Source organism: Carcharhinus amblyrhynchos, chromosome 18 (genome assembly GCF_965287045.1).
Source record: "Carcharhinus amblyrhynchos chromosome 18, sCarAmb.v2.hapA, whole genome shotgun sequence".
In the NCBI taxonomy this organism is placed as follows: domain Eukaryota; kingdom Metazoa; phylum Chordata; class Chondrichthyes; order Carcharhiniformes; family Carcharhinidae; genus Carcharhinus; species Carcharhinus amblyrhynchos.
The window spans coordinates 14,613,038-14,630,348 of record NC_137341.1 but is presented as its reverse complement, the minus strand read 5'-3'; the positions used below and the strand labels follow the sequence as shown (position 1 = coordinate 14,630,348).

The 17,311-nt window shown below is 44.3% G+C and overlaps 1 protein-coding gene and 1 long non-coding RNA gene across 2 annotated transcripts in view; one reads left to right on the top strand and one right to left on the bottom strand.

Annotated features, from left to right (window-relative positions):
• Nucleotides 1-1,218, top strand: part of LOC145354861 (uncharacterized) — a 118,717-nt gene extending 117,499 nt beyond the window's left edge. The window contains exon 5 of the long non-coding RNA XR_013888910.1: nucleotides 977-1,218. This is a non-coding gene — a long non-coding RNA (uncharacterized LOC145354861). The remainder of the gene's footprint in view (nucleotides 1-976) is intronic.
• The window catches only part of card11 (caspase recruitment domain family, member 11), a 225,878-nt gene that overhangs the window by 62,938 nt on the left and 145,629 nt on the right, over nucleotides 1-17,311 (bottom strand). Inside the window, exon 10 of the mRNA XM_080206404.1 lies at nucleotides 2,237-2,416. Coding sequence (XP_080062530.1) covers nucleotides 2,237-2,416 — 180 coding nt within the window. The remainder of the gene's footprint in view (nucleotides 1-2,236; nucleotides 2,417-17,311) is intronic.

Sequence of the window (17,311 nt, the reverse complement as noted above, 5' to 3'; positions counted from 1 at the left end):
AGAATTCAGAGCTTCTGATCTGCTGTTGCAGACACAGTATTTATATGACTGATCCAGTTTCTGGTCAGTGGTAACCTTCAGGATGCTGATAGTGAGGATTAAGCAATGCTAATGGCATATAATGTCAAGGGAAGATGGTTAGAGTTCCTGTTGTTGGCATTTGGTTTGTGTGGTGCAAATGTTACTTGCAACGTATCATAAAATCATAGAATCCCAACAGTGCAGAAAAAGGCCATTTGGCCCATCATGTATGCACTGAGAACAATCCCACCCAGGCCCTATCCCTGTCACTCTATCTATTTAGTCCCCCTGACGCTAAGGGGTAATTTAGTATGGCCAATCAACCTAACTTGCATAAGTTTGGACTGTGGGAGGAAACTGGAGCACCCAGATGAAATCCACGCAGACACGGGGAGAACCTACAAACTCCACACAGACAATGAATCGAGGCCAGAACTGAACCTGGGTCCCCAGCACTGTGAGGCAGCAGTGCTAATCACGGTGCCACCAAGCTGCAGTCAGAATGTTGTCCAGATCTTGCTGCAAATGCACATGGATAACTTCAGCATGTGAAGCAGCTGAAAGTGATAGGGCTGAGGACACTGTCCTAAGAAATTCCTGCATGTATGTGCTGGGACTGAGTTGATTGACATTAAACAACCACCTTTCTTTGTGCTAGGTCTGACTCCAACCAGCTGAGAATTGCCCCCTTGATTCCCATTGACTCCAGTTTTGCTAGGGCTCCTTGGTGCCACAGTCAGTCAAATGTTGCTTTGATGTCATGGGTAGTCACTCTCACCTCACCTCTGAATTTAACATTTTTGTGCACGTTTGATCCCATGCTATAATGAGGTCAGATGGTTAAATGGCTGATATTATATTAAGATAGGTTAAGAAGATGCATAGTAAAGGAAATTAAAAGATGTTAAGAGATGGAGAGATTGTGTAAATAACTGACATGATGGTTCTTCTTTAGCAGGATATCATGATCAAACATATTGACAAGAATTTTCCAGCTGTTCATACCGGTGGAATCTTCTAATTCTGATCTTCTGTGGGTTTCCCGGTAGCATGGGGTTCAGTCGATGGGAAATCTCGTGGACAGCGGCGGGACTGAAAGATCCCATTGCCCGCAAATGGGGTGCTGCCTCCCGCTGCGAGAAACATGCCACGGGGAGGTCAGGTAATCTCCCCCATCATTGTATCAAATGTGCTTTATAAACCTAAATATAATGATTGAAATAAAAGGACTGGGAATTATTTTGACTTTGAGTAACCAAGTGAAATTAGTGACATCAATGCAGACACCAATTATAAATCTCCCAATTTGCATATCTATTGGAACTCGATGGAAATTGCTCAGGTTACACCATCATGCAAACTCAAAATGACCGCTCTAGGTGTAAAAGGAGTGAATGAAACACTGGTGAGCTTTTTTAATTTTCAGCAACATAAAACTGAATATGCGCCTGGATGCATTCCAGCTCTGACAAACTGCAGCATGGAACATGTGCGTGTTTGTGATCATAAATAGTCCCAGGCAGTGAATTCCCTACTTTTATCATGCTGCCCTGGGGCAGGAGTCAAGTGGAGGTCGAGAAATTTCTTTCCAAGGAACAAGGCAAAACTGGCTTACTGACAACAGGCCGGAGCTGATCTCCATCCCACAGCATTCACCAAGTTAAACGCATGGCACAAGAAGAGTAAAAAATAATGAAGAAGATTCTCAGGCAGATGAGAAGATAATGGACACCAAGAATAGTCAAAAGTAACTCATATCACACCATTACATCACCTCACACTGCTGCACAGTACTGTAGCCTAGTCGCATTTATATATCATTCTTAATTTTTCATGGTTATGGCTTGGTCCCAAGTTTTTTTTTGGTAGATACTAATCACTGCAAATTAGGGTTCGCATTGTGCTGTGTCGCCACATTCAGCAAGAATTTAACTGAATTTATTTGGAGTCCTTTCAATCAGCAGCAAGTCGAAGACATGAGTCAGTCATTATATCACTGTCCCTCATCCTTCAAAAAAATGCTTCATATCTTAAGGTAGCGAAAGCTTTAAATACATACAGGGAATTTAAATATTAATGACATGGTTTACATATCATTAACGAGCCCTGGATGCTTACAACGTACAGGAGATCTTCAGTCTGCATCACTAGGACTGGCATTTCATTTGAACCTTTCACCAAAGAAAGCTAATCTTATAAGTTAACAGCTACATACGATTCCGTAAACTTTGAGGTTTGGTCTCCGTCTCAGTCGTGGCTCCTGCACAAAAAATTCATTATCTTCAGGAGATTCCTCTGATGTGGATGAACTCGCCTGCTCCTGTCCATTCCTCTTCTGACAGGAATGGCAGAAAGTCTGAGAGATAACGGTGGCTGGAATATTCCGTGGCAGGCTCTGTATAAATAGAAAGAGTGAAATTTATGCTGATCTATTCGTCCTCAAAGACATTTTCCCTTTGGGACCTCTTGCCCTCCAACTTTCCTCCTCCCATGTCCCCTCCCCTCACGTGCTGGGGAATGATTCCAGACGGCCTAGATGTCATACACTACCCGTTCGACCGTTCCTTTACATCTCATCCAAGGCAAGGGGCGCAATCTTACCAAAAAAAATTCTAAGGGTGCGATCTTATGACTTCATTCTGCTTGATTTTCAGTGAGGCAAAGTGGTAAGATGGGATGAGAGGTGAAAAACCGACAACACGCGGGGTTTTCCGCCTCCCCTGATCGCACCAGCCCTGCTTTGTTGGTGAAATTAGCTTTGTATCCAGAAAGGGGAATTTAAATATTAATGACATGGTTTACATATCATTAACGAGTCCTGGATGCTATCTTCCGGGCTCACTTACCTTCACCACTTTGTTGGTCAGGGTTCTCCCCAGCAAGAATGACAGATGGTCTCCCCCAGCAGCACTGCCCACCAGTCACCTTGACACTACCCACTGGGCACCATAACTAGGGTGGAGCTATGATGGGTGGGTGGTGGAGGGGTGGGAATGGGAACTCTGCCAGGGTGGAAGGGAAGGTGAGAACACTGCTGGGGTTGTGATTGACAGCAGGGGGGATGAAACTCTGCAGAGTGGGTTGAAATAGGGGTAGAAGGGTAGGGAACTCTGCAGGGTGGTGATCAGGGTGGGAGGGAGGGGGCGATGGTGGTCGGGGGATGGGGATGTCAGTGGGCATTCTGATGTGCTTGGGGGAGGGGTTCTGATATCTATTGGGGGTTGGGGAGGAGGGGGCAGCAGGAGATCTCCCAGTACACTGCGAGATCACAATGCCTCCTCAATTGCGTTCCTGGGGCTCAGCGGCCGGCTTCCCCAGCAAGCTCAGGCTTGTGTCTGAAACTCCCATTTTCTGGCTCCGTCGACACACAGAAGTTTTTCCTGTAAGATCGCACCATCTAGGCAGAATTTTCCCATCCCACCTGCCATGAGAATGGAGGGACATGGACCATGCAAAGGTCCATTGGCCTCAGGAGGATTTTCTGGTCTTCGGACGAGCGTGGCTGGAAAATCCCACACTAACTGTCAAAAAAGCTTGAAAACGGGACTGTTTCACTCCTATTTTAGGTGCAAGTTTGGCACTGCAATCTTACAACATTCTGTCAATTCTTTTGGCAGTTGGGATATTCATGCCTGAAAAAGGAAGTGGAGCCTATGCACACCAGGGAAGCCAGTGATAGAGCACTCAGGCACCACTGGGAGACCTCCTGCCATCCCTTCCCACCTCTCCCCATAGTCATTGCTTCCCACCTCATCCCATCATTGGCAGTAGTGTAACATCCATATCCTGCCCCTCCCCTCTCCCTATGGCAACACGGGTCACCAGAATCAGGGCAACAGACACCCCCAATGAGTCCCTGCCATGAGTCCCACTGCGGCCCAACCTGTCCACAGCTCCGCTCTTCCCCCCCCACCCTTTGCACTGTCCACGGCCACCCTTGGGGCTTCAATGGCATCTGATCCCCACAGTATGGCCCTGGTGCCCATGGCCCCATGGGGACCATGAGTGATACTGCTGGGGAGATGGCTCGCCAATGAGAGGGGAAGCGTCCAGGAAGCCAGAAGCGGCCATGCAAGTGCCCGGTAATGTCAAGTTAATATTCAAATCAGCTTCGTGCCCTTTCTCGTCACAAAGCCAATCTATCGGCAAATCAAAGCTAGGAAGATGGTGTTTGGCATCAAAACAGTTCATGCTTGGTGCGAACTGGCTTTTTGGTCTCTTCCTGGCTCGCCACATCAATCAACCGGCACAGTGGGCCAACAAGATCATGATCCCAATCACAGACCCACATGGACACATTTATTCGCATACACACACACGCACACATGCATGCTCACAGGTGCATGTTCACATGTTCTCTCGAGTGAGAGTTTTTGGATACTGATCAAGTAGTAGAAGCTGTGATATTTCTTTTCTTTCCCTGTCTTGCCCAGATTTAAGTATGTGGATCAGTACAACACGGGCACTGTATCTTGGAGAGGGGAGCTCCAACTGTGTTTCATGAAAGGATTTGTTTTCTTTTAGAGATCAAAGAACATCACCTTTACACCATGTCTCTGGCCCCCCCCAAATATATACTGCTCTCCTTCAAGCAGCAGAACATATGAAATCATCTTCTCCAATCAAAAGGCAGAAGAGAATTAGAACACAATGTTAAAGTACAGGATGAGTGCTTGGAGATGGATGGATTATGAATAATTCAGGAATGTCCAGAAACTGAATATAAGTTTCCATAGATGATTGTAAATTAAAATTAAAGATCGTTCACAGGAGTGAGCGTGTGACTGAAGGATTTAATGCCACCTTTGTAAGTTCTGAACATGAACTTTCCAAGTGTGCAGTTCTTCAAACTCCATGTAAAGAATTATTAGTGTCAGAATGGGTTTCATGTATTTTTGAGTGAAAAAGTCTGCAGTTTGTACAAAGACAAAGCTCTGTATGTTACTGCTGAGGGGATCTTGTTCTGTGCAAACGATCTGCCTCATTATAACAGCAACTTCAAATTGGCTGTAATGCACTTTGGGATGTTCTGAGGTTAAGACAGACACTATATTAATGCAGATCTTTTCATTCTTTACTTTCCAGAATATTCTTGCTAATTTAAAAAAAATTCTCAGGATGTAGGTATCATTGACCGGACCATCATTTGCTGCCTATTCATAATTGTCCTGAAGAAGGTAGTATTGAGCTTCCTTCTTGAACTGCTGCAATCCATGTAGTGTAGATGCATCCATAGTGCTGTTAGGAAGGAAGTTCCACAAGAACATAAGAACATAAGAAATAGGAGCAGGAGTAGGCCAACTAGCCCTTCGAGCCTGCCCCGCCATTCAATAAGATCATGGCTGATCTGTCGTGGCTCAGTTCCACATTCCCGCCCTCTCCCCATAACCCTTAATCCCCTCTCTCATCAAAAACCCATCAATCCGCGTCTTAAAAATATTTAGCGAGGCAGCCTCCACCACTTCAATGGGCAGAGAATTCCAGAGATTCACCACCCTTTGAGTGAAGAAGTTCCTCCTCAACTCTGTTCTAAACCGCCCCCCCTTTATCTTGAGGCTATGCCCCCTAGTCCTACTATCCTTTCTGAGTGGGAAGAGTCTCTCCACCTCTATCCTATCCATCCCATTCATCATCTTATATGTCTCAATGAGATCTCCCCTCATTCTTCTAAACTCTAACGAGTACAAGCCTAGTTTATTCAGCCTCTCCTCATAGCTCAACCCCCTCAACTCCGGCATCAGCCTAGTAAACCTCCTCTGCACTCCCTCCAAGGCTAAAATATCCTTGCGTAAGTACGGCGCCCAAAAGTGCACACAGTACTCCAGCTGCGGCCTCACCAATGCCCTATACAGTCGCAGCAAGACCTCCCTACTTTTATATTCAATCCCCCTCGCGATGAAGGCCAGCATCCCATTTGCCTTCCTGACCACCTGCTGCACCTGCAAGCTGGGTTTTTGCGACTCATGCACAAGGACCCCGAGGTCCCTCTGCACCGTTGCCTGCTGCAGTTGTTCTCCACGTAAGTAATAATCCTTCCTACCATTATTCCTACCAAAGTGGACCACCTCGCACGTGCCAACATTAAATTCCATTTGCCATTTCCTGGCCCATTCGCCCAGCCTATCTAGATCCTTCTGTAGACTCTCCCCACCCTCCGCACAATTTGCCTTTCCACCAATTTTGGTGTCATCAGCAAATTTCGACACCATACACTCGGTTCCCTCCTCCAGATCATCTATATAAATGGTAAATAGCTGAGGCCCCAGCACCGACCCCTGGGGCACTCCACTAGTCACCATCCGCCAATCCGAATTGCACCCATTGACCCCCACTCTCTGCCTCCTATTTGACAACCAGTCCTCTATCCACGCTAACACCCTACCCCCAACTCCATGCCCCCTGACCTTCTGTAATAACCTCTTGTGAGGTACCTTGTCAAACGCCTTCTGAAAATCCAGAAAGACCACATCCACCGGCTCTCCTCTATCCACCGCCCTAGACACATCCTCATAGAACTCCAGTAAATTTGTCAGACACAACTTCCCTTTAAGGACTTGGCTCAGCAACAGGAACACATGGTATGCAGCTTGGAGGGGAACTTGTAGGTGGTGGTGTTCCAATTCATCTGCTGCGCTTGTCCTTTTAGGGGGTAAGAGGATGAGAGTTTAAAAGGTGCTGTTGAAGGAGCCTTGGTGAGTTGCTGCAGTACATCTTATCAATGGCACACACAGCTGCCATTGTGCACTAGTGGAGGGAGGGAATGATTAATGTAGTGGATGAAGTGCCAATCAAACAGGCTGGATTCAGACATTGTCTTGGCTCTACTTATATAGGAATCTTAAGTATTTCCACTCAGTCTGATCTTGAGTTGATCCCCAATCTCAGAAATAAGCAATAGCCTGATAGTCTTACAAAGCTTTGGAAAAAGCATCCGTACTAACAATGAGGAAATGCTGAGTCAGAGTGACACACACACACACACCTGAAATATAGAGAGAAAGGGAGGAAAGACACACAGACACACACACACTCGACAGAAATACTGAAAAGGATTTTAACTCTTTGGGTCTTAGAAAATCCAGCATTAAAAATGGGTTCTAGCAGGCATTTCATATTATGAACTTTCAGGCAATACTTAAAAAATGGACACATGTAAGTTATTACGATGGCATTTGGACCACAGCAGTATCCAGTCTCTGGCAAATACGTACGTATGTATAGACATAGGTGAGGATACCACACAGCCATTTGTAAAAAATTTTCAAGTCATTGTTGAAGGAATGGCCACCATTGAAAGACTGTGGAGAATCCAGACTACCTGTGTCCATGTTTCACGTTAGATGAAAGGGAAGATCAAAACTCAATGGCCACTATCAACTTCCAATTGTATCATGATGCCCACCCCCAACCCAATTAGATGGGGTGGGCCTCAGGGATGATCCTGTGATTGAAGCTGCTTTCAGCGACTGCATCTTTATTACCTCAGGACCCAGCAGATTCACTAGAACTGCCCATCATGAGCCAGTCTGAGAACCAGACTCTGAAACTAGTTGCAAGTCATTGAACAGCCATAGTACTCAACCTGTTCCAATTTCAAAGTTCACTTGAGAAACAACCTTCTAGATAATGGACTACAGAAACTTCGCAGCCTCCTTTGTTTGACAAAACTCTCACTTAAGTGTGAGTGAGGTGAGGAGTGTGAATGAGGTGAGGAGGAAGTGATTGAATGAGATGAGGAATGAATGAGTGAGATGAGGAGGGAGTGAGGTGAGGAGGGAGTGAGTGATTGAGGTGAGGACAGAGTGAGTGATTGAGGTGAGGACGGAGTGAGTGATTGAGGTGAAGATGGAGTGAGTGATTGAGGTGAGGATGGAGTGAGTGAGGTGAGGAGGGAGGGAGGGAGTGAGGAGGTAGGGAGGGAGGGAGTGAGGAGGTAGGGAGTGAGAGTGAGAAAGGAGGGAGTGAGTGAGGTGAGGAGTGAATGAGGGAGTGAGTGAATGAGGAGGGAGAGTGAGGTGAGGAGTACGTGAGGAGGGAGGGAGTGAGTGAGGTGAGTGAGTGAGATGAGGAGTGAGGTGAGGTGAGGAATGAGGGTGAGTGAGTGAGAGTGTGCTTGCGTGCATGATATTGCATTAATGCAAGTGTGAGAATATCCTTCTTTATTTTAAATGCACAGAGGGCTACTGACATAATTAATTGGAACATATACTCAGGGGTAAGAAAACACACAGCTCTTTCCATACAAAACCTACTAATTATAGGCAGTAAGAGAGCAGATACATTCTGTCCATTTCAGGTTGTGTTTTCATCTGAAATAATATGTGTAGTGCAGTGGTTAACATTCCTGCCTGTAAACCAGAAGCTCCAGGTTCAACTCCCAGTTCAGGACTCGATGGTAAAGGAAGTACGATCATTACGAGGACAACAGGATGAATATCAATGTGTAAATCCTTCCAACATTTGCCAAAGGCAGGTGGTAAGAGTAGGAGAGATTGCTGGTCAGCGATGTGATGGGAGGATTGTTGGAGCCTCTACCATCACTATCTGTACATGCATGTAACCACAGCAACTTAGGCTCCATGGGGGCTGGTTGGCTTGGTGGCCAGTTGGATCAGATTGGTGCTAAGCAGGATGTTCGACCTCCACTCTGGCTGGGGTGATTCAGGAGCTGCCTCTTTGTCCTAACCATGGTATTATGGATTGGATCCGCCCTTGGGAAGAGAGCTCAAGAAGAATATATTGCACACTGAGGAGGCGATGGCCTAGTGGTATTATCACCAGATTATTAATCCAGAAACTCAGCTAATGTTCTGGGGACCAGGGTTAGAAACCTGCTGCAGCAGATAGTGGAAATTTGAATTCAATACAAAAAATCTGCAATTCAGAATCTACTGATGACCATAAAACCATTGTTGATTGTCAGAAAAACCTATCCGATTCACTAACTTCCTTTAGGAAAGGAAATCTGCTGTCCTTACCTCATCTGGCCCACATGTAACTCAATTGGTTGACTCCCAACTGCCTTCCTAGGGCAACTAGGGATGGACAATAAATGCTGGCCAGCCAGTGATGCCCATGTCCCATGAATGAATAAAGAAAACACACAAATTCACAGAATGCCCCTCTAAAAGACTGGCATGCACTACGATGCACAGGGATAACAACAACAACAAAAATCATCTGACTTTTTTATATTTGTGACTCAGGTTTGTGTCAATTAAATTTGATAAGACTGATGGATATAAATCTGACCAGATAGAATGTGCACATGCAAAATAATCAGCACATTTTGTAAATTAATCTCTCTCTTTGCTGGTTTTACAGATTTTTATGTTCTGGTTAGCTTGCAGAATGTTTGATTTGTTAACACTGTTACCTAAGCTAATGTAATTGGGGCATTCTCATCTTGCAGTTCTCACAGTAACCACAAGTGTCACTGTTGTCAGCAGCTCCAGAAGAGCAGGGGAGTTTGCCATTTAAGCGTCAAGTGAAAGTGAGGCCAGGGAATAAAAATATCATAAACAGAAGGTATTTGTTTTCTTTTATTTTGTAAAGATAAGACACACAACGCCTTTGCAGGGCAGTAAAGACTGTTCAGTGAATGACTCATCTTTAATATTCCCCTGGTTTAATATATCAAATACGAGCAATATGCAAGACAACATGATTATGTAATGTTCTTTTGCTACACCTGAGTTCCAGTTTGTAGTTGTTTTCATTTCTCACTTTTCCTTCTACCCCATCAGAGTAAAAAGGTCACTCTTAATCACTCTTATCATTAGCCAAATTTAAACTGGGAGACGGGATGGACAAAGGATCCAGCATAGACTGGGAACATCAGAGGAGGCGAGAGTCTGTGTCTAGGAGAAGACAGAGTGGATGGGTACAGTGTTTTTTGGTCACAAAGGCATGCTGCCCTGCTGGACCTTGGTGGACTTCAAGAGGTTGTAACCCAGTGGTCAGGTGGTCTAAGCTGTTTTCAGGGACTGCATCTTTATTACCCCAGAAGCCAGCAGATCCATCAGAACTACTCTTCATCAGCCAGTCTGAGAACTGGATAATGAAACTAGCTGCTAGGTCATCAAGCAGGCAAAATACATAACCTTTTCCAATTTCAAAGTTCACCTGACAACATGGGGAAAATAGTTTGTGTGACTTTTGGGGAAAACTGAAGACCTAGTATATCTGTTGAAAATATAAAAAAACACTTTTTTTGCTTTAAAAATTTATCAACTGTAAAACAGCCAAAAACTCATCATTGTTCTGGCAAGCCATTATTGCCAATTTTTGGCACTGTGTTAACTTATTTGATCAAGTGACCAAAAGCGTGATCAAAGAGGAAGAAGAATGGAGGCTTCGGGCCCAGGCAAGTGAATGCACAGTCACTAATGGTGGAGCGATGAAAATTGGGAATGCCAAAGAGGTCAGCATTGATGGGGCTCAGAGATGTAGGAGGGCAGTACGGCTGGAGTAAATTATAGAAAGGGAAAGGCCATGGAAGAATTTGAAAACAAGGATGAAAATGTTAAAATTGAGGCTTTGCTTAGGAATCAACCTAGATCAGTGAGTACTCTACAAATAGTGAGTGCGACTTAGTATGAATTATGATGTGGCAGCAGAGTTTTAAATACCCTAAAATTTGTGAAGGATAGATTGTGGAAGCACATTAGAATTGTCAAGTCCGAGGAAACTAAAGCATGGATGAGGACTTCAACAACAGATAGACTGAGGCTAAGGGGGAGCTGAATGATATTATCGAGGTGGAAACAGGTCGTCTTACTGAAGGTGCAGACGTGTGTTAGGAAGGTCCTCTCGTTATGCAATGGAACAATAAAGTTACACACAGTTTGTTTCAGCCTCAAGACAGCTACTAGGGAGAGGGGTGGATGGGATCAAAGATTTTGATAAGGACCAAAATGTTTTCTATCTTCTATTTATTTAGTGGCAGGAAATTTCTGATCACCCAGTTCCAGATGCCAGACAAGCAGTCTGACAATTTAGAGGTGGCAAAGGGGACAGGACAGATGGAGGTGAAATTACCAAGGGGCAATTTAGCATGGTCAGTCCACCTAACCTGCACATATTTGGACTGTGGGAGGAAAAACTGGAGCACCCAGAGGAAACACACACAGACATGGTGAGAAAGCGCAGACTCCACATAGACAGTGACCTGAGGCCGGAAGTGAACCCAGGACCCTGGTGCTATGAAGCAGCAGTGCTAACCACTGTGTCACTTCGCCGCCAGTTGAGTTGGGTGTTGTCAGTGTATATGTGGAAATTAATGCTGGGCTTTTGGATAATGTTGCTGAGCAATGTCACTGAGTAGTAGGAGGGGCCAAGGATCAATCCTTGCCGGTTTTGGACGTGATGGTATGGGAGCAGAAAGAGAAGCTATTGCAAGTAATACTCTGGCTCTGAGCAGAGAGGTACAAATAGAATTAGCCAGCTGGATGATAGTGAAGAGTAATATTGAAGCCAAATTCTGAGGTTTGATGTGTGGCAGGCAGGTGGAGAAGAAGGAAGAGGAATAATTTATCTTTGCGATGATTACACAGTGTGTATTTTGTGGCTTTGATGAGAGTTGTTCTGGTACTATAACAGAAGTGGAAGCCACATTGGGAGGATTGGAACATGAGAAAGATGGATATATGTTTGGAAGTCAGCAACATTTCCAAGGATCTTTAAAGGAAAGGGAAGTTCATGATTGGGAGGTAATTTGCAAGTATGATGGCACCAAGGTTCTTTTTTTGCAAAAGAAGGATGATAATAGCATATTTGAAGGGGTTGCTGAGAGCAAAGCAGTCTGGACCTGAGGAGAAAGAACTGTGAATCATATCAATTAACACAGGAGCCAGAAAGGAAATGTGGGTGCTCAGCAGTAGGGATAGGCTCAAGAGAGCAAGAGGGGGGTTTCATGCCCAAGATGAGCCCAAAAATGCCATGGAGGAAGAAAGGGCTGAAGTTTGAGGATGATGCAAATTGAGGATTAAGGCAAGGGAACCTTTGATCATCTGTAAATAGTGGACAGTTTTTAATGTTTGAACACATCATCTAATAATGGTTTTGCATCTGGCATGGTTGAGGTGGTGAGTACAGACTCACATAAGGGGGAGGTAGATAAGCATATAAACAGAAGGATATGCTGATGAAGTTAGATAAAGTAGGGATGGGAGGAGATGAAACACCAGTATGGACAACTGGGCAGAATGGACTATTTCTGTGCAGTTCTGAGTGAGACAAAATCATGAGATCAGCTGGATTCTCAACAGTAATATTCACCCTTTGCTCATTCATTGGCATTTGTGGGTTTTTTTTTATTTACATGGCAGATGAAAGGAAGCTAGCCAGAGGATTGTCATGACAACTTGTGGAAGTGGGGAGGGTAGTTGAGAAAAGGCGCTGACGATGGTAGGTTTTCCATTACAGACACCGCAAGCTCTCTGTAGGACTCAAACGTATCTAAGGCTGGGCAGCAGGCAGCACAGTTAGCAAGCTTATAAAACAGGCATTTTTCACACAGCGTTTACAAAAAACATGCTGCCATCTATTCACCTTTTGATTGCAGAAGTCAGTGGGAGAGGTGGCTTTTGAATTTGTTGAGTTTACCCAAATATGCTCAGCAGAAGGCTGTCAAAAAAGATATCAGACTCCTTTAGCTACCCAACAGCGGTAATTTTAACCTAATTCACTGGGCGGGAAACTCACTGGAACAGGTAGAAGGCTGGTTTGCATCCTATCCAATATTACTTTCCATTGTAAACGATCTCATTAAAATTGCCCTCACTATATCAGTTATTGCACAGCCACCAAATGTTCAGTACAAATTGGGCTGGTTTGGCTGTTTACCTCTCAGCTCTGCTGAAGAGTAGGCAACAACTTAGTCTTGTGGATGCTGAATGAAAAACAAAAAGTTTTGCAAAATTATGGGGGTGATTCTCCCAGCCTGCTGCATTGCTCTCGTTCCAGCTCCAAGATTTTTGGAGGAACTGGGTCCGCACCAGAAATTGGCATGGAATTGATTATTTAAATTTCCAGCTGATTAGAGAACTGAAGTCTCTGGGTTCGCTAATATCTGTTTGCCCGACCCCCCACCCCACGCCCCCCCAGGATTGGCTCACTCCAGCAGGATTTACAACTGCTCCCCACAAATGGAGTTGGTTTGGGAGGCCAGCGATTGAGCGGGTCATAGTGGCAGCGATGTAGGGTCACAGAGCTGGCCAGCGATCAGGAGGCCGGCAATGTCGTGCCATTGTGCATGTGCCAATCTCTGCTCTGACAGATCGGCGCATGTGCAGTGGCCCGCTCAACGCTATGCTGCCGGTCTCTCCAACAGAAATAGGCCCTGCCTGTTGATTTTTAGATTAGGGCACTCCGTGTGGGGGATTCATTCTGAAAATTCACACTTAAAAACACCAGTAGGTGTTACTTCAGTTTTCACGAGAATTTGGCACTTTGAATTTTTTTTGAGAGAATCGCCCCCTATATTTTGTTCGGGAAAATGATAACAGAAGATGGTAGATGGGTGCTAAAGTCAGAAGAAGTCAGAGTTGTTTTAATTTCTGACTTCTGACCTAATCAGAATAAAAGAGCCACTTGTTATGAACCAAATTTGAACTAAGAGGGGAGATGAATTCAGCTTAGACTGGTTACATCAGAGGAGGAGAGAGTCTTTAACTAGGAGGAGACAGAGTGGGATGGGTTCAGTGTCTCGGCGAACCGAGAGTTAGGCATGTCTCTCTCAACTGGAGTTCGCAGGGATCAAAATATGGGAGAACAATTGTTCATGTAACTGTTTGCGGAATCATTGCTCTGGTATACCCAATGACAATTTAAAAATGCCACCTTGCTTTCTCTTCTTTAAAAATTAAAAATCTATCAACCGTTAAGGTGCAATAGGAGAAGGGACATGTGGACTTGAAACGCTGAGTTAAATTTTCGGGTCCTGCCCACTGCAGGAGTCATCATGAGCAGGTTGGACAATTTTTGTCAGGTCACTTGATGCGAGAATTTACAGTCTTTGACTGGAAAATCCTGCCCGTTAACTCTGTTTCTTCTTCCAAAGATACTGCCAGATCCGCAGGGTTTATCCAGCATTTTCTCTTTTTGTTTCAGCCTAAAACTCATTTCAACATGCCATAATTGTCAATTTTTAGGACTTTGTTAGTTTCTCTGACCAGGTGATCAAAAAAGCTTGATCAGACAGAATTTCATGAAGATGAAGGATGTCTTAACAGCAAGAAAACTCTAGCTTGCAACAAGGAAAAAAAAACTCATAAGATGCTATGTTCTATCCACGCACTTGCATGCTCAAAAAACTGAACGATTGGTAACGATCTATGGCATGTGATCTTTGAAAGGTAAATGCTAAAACTTCCAAATTCAGACTTGCGGACAAATGAAGAGGTGCTTGAAATTCAAAGAGCGAACAGAACTGTACATAGTGACATCCAGAAAAGAAAATGTCAGCATTTTGGCCACTTGATCAGAGACGAGAAGCTACAGAGATCTCATCTGGAGGGCACAGTAGAGGGCGGTAGAAAGAGGAGTCGACCCAGGCGTAGTTGGATGATAGACATCACAGAGCATTTGCAGATGAGCTACAATAGATGCATGAGGATGACACTAGGCAGGAAAGCATGACATACCATGACAGCCAATCTCCTGGTGGGAGTAGCTACAAGCAGCAGCAGCAGCAACAACATTTGTGAACTGTGCTACGAATTGCCCACCCATTGAGACCAGATGACAACTTGGCACCCAGTAAGTATTCAGCCGGCTAGTTCCTTATTCACATACTGACAGGTGTTTAAAAAAGTGGGACAAGCCGTAAAGGAAGGTGCCTCTCTACCGTTACAACCTAGCACAAGGTTAATTTGTTCAAGAGAGACCTTTAGACCAATGGAGCTGTTCATTGAAGCATCATGTCAAGGCTGAGTTGCTAACGTTCCCTTGGCCATCCCCAACTTTGACTGCAGCTGAATGCAAATGCATGTGTAGGCAGTTTACCGAAAATACTCATTCTTGAATAAGGGATTCTGAAAAATGCACAATTCGACTCTATTGCTCTATTCATTGTACTGTGTTATAAATTGTCCAGTTTAGATACATGGCTGGGCTTATCCAGCTGTTCACACCAGTGGGATCATCTGGTCTGCTGATGGCGGACCCTGCTGTGGGTTCCCTGGCAGCATGTGGTGCAGTCAATGGGATATCCGATTGCCAGTGGCAGGACCAGAAGATCCTGCTGCCGGCAAAGGGCATGGGAAACATCCTCCCCGTCCCCCCCACAAGACAAGCTGAAAGCCAGCTCACTATGTGGCACAACTCTTGTCACCAACCCCTGAAAACCACCCCACCCAACCCCCAAACTAGTTATGGGCAAACTCCATGAAGTTTTCATTGCAGTCAAAATTCTTTTTTTTAAGTACGCAAACTACTAAAAGAGCTCAACATTATCCAAGGCAATGAAATCCACTTTATCAGCACTCCATCCATGCCTTAAATGTCCACCCTCTCTATTCATGTTGCACTTTGGCTCCACTCGGGCACTATCCAAGGGACAGAGCACAATGCTAACGTATCATAAATAGAGTGGAATGATGAACATTTGGCAAGAGTGGGTTGGTCAAACTGAAATTTAGATTTAAAACTTAAGAATTTAACTCGGAACATTAAAATAACCAGGCAATTAGTAGTCAAACAGCTGTAAGTGATTAATTGAGGATAATTCCTGGAAACTGACTGAGCAGTTATAACTTGCACACAGCTCTGAGGGCTATAAAAGTGTAAAGTGTTTACTAAAGACTCAGTGTTAACTGAGTGCATTCCAAAGAGTGAGAATTTGATGCGAGTGAAAATACAATGCAGAGGTGAAAGGTGATGCTCCTTTTAGTTACATAATTTAGTTTAAAATAACCCAAATGAATTGCACAATACACGGTTAAATTGAGGAGGCAGAACAAGAGGCTTGCTGAAGGTAGGAGTTTGAAAAGATCAGCATGATCTCAGGCAACCACAATTTCAGTTAGGGCTGGATTTATTCTTCTGACTCTCTCTGTCTGGGTGAAATGTAGATTAGAACTTTGCACTGAACAGAAAACAGGCACACACTGGGATATTCCCAAGAGTGGCTAATTAACGTCCAAAGGGCAGGCTCACTGGCCAATTAGAAACATTGGGCCCTTTGAGCCTAATGTTCCTAATTGGAACATTCTTCCAATTAGGAAAATTTTGGGGAAAATTTTCCCCAAAAAAACACACAGCTTGAATGCAATGGCAGGTAAGTGAGGGAGAGAAAGGGCTTCAAATGCAAATCCTTGTTCAAAAAAAAGGGAGAGAGAAAACCTGGGAAATAGACCCATTAGCCTGACATCAGAAGAGAAGGACTGGATTCTGTTATTAATGACTAAATAACAGGGAACTTAGCAAATCACAATATGATAAGGCAGAGTCAATGGGATTTTATCACAGAATCACAAAATTGTTATCAAGCCCTGAACCTCCCTATGTAAATACCCTTTTAGGTTCCTTATTGTCCTTTCTCTTCTTTTACATTCCTTCAACTATTCATATGCCTATCGTAGACTTTGAGGTTCTCCTTTGTGTTGGATGTCAGCATTTCTCATAATCACTCTTCACTTCTCTATTCTGTTTTCTCACTCCCTTCTGAACCTTCTGTGTTCCTCGATTCTCAAATGTATTCTCCACCTGACACCTGTCATAAACACACATTTTCTTCCTTAGAATAGGGTAGAATAGGTGTAGGGTGATGCGGCGGCGCGGGCTCGTTGGGCCGAAGGGCCTGTTTCCCGTGCTGGGTTGTTCTTTGTTCTATCTTACAAAGGGGAAATCATATGGGACAAATCTGTTACAGTAACTAGCAGGGTAGATAAGGGGTGATCAATAGATGTAGTATATTTGGATTTTCAGAGGCCTCCAATAAGGTGCAACATAAGACTTTGTTATCCAGATTAGGGTTTATGGGATTGATTGGGGGCCACATCAGCATGGATTGAGGATGTTAATGGACCATGAACAGAGTAGAAATTATTTTTGGGATGTCAGGATGTGACTACTGGAATATCACAATATCATTCCTTGAGCCTCAGCTATTTACAACCTATAATCATTGACTTGGGTCAGGGACCAAGTGCGTTATCTCTAAGTTTGTTGATGACACAAAACTGGATGGGAAAGTGAGCTGTCAGCAGCATGCAAAAAGACTATAAAGACAAATAGACCAGTTAAGTGATTGGGCAAGAAGATTGGGAGATGGAATATATTGTAGGGA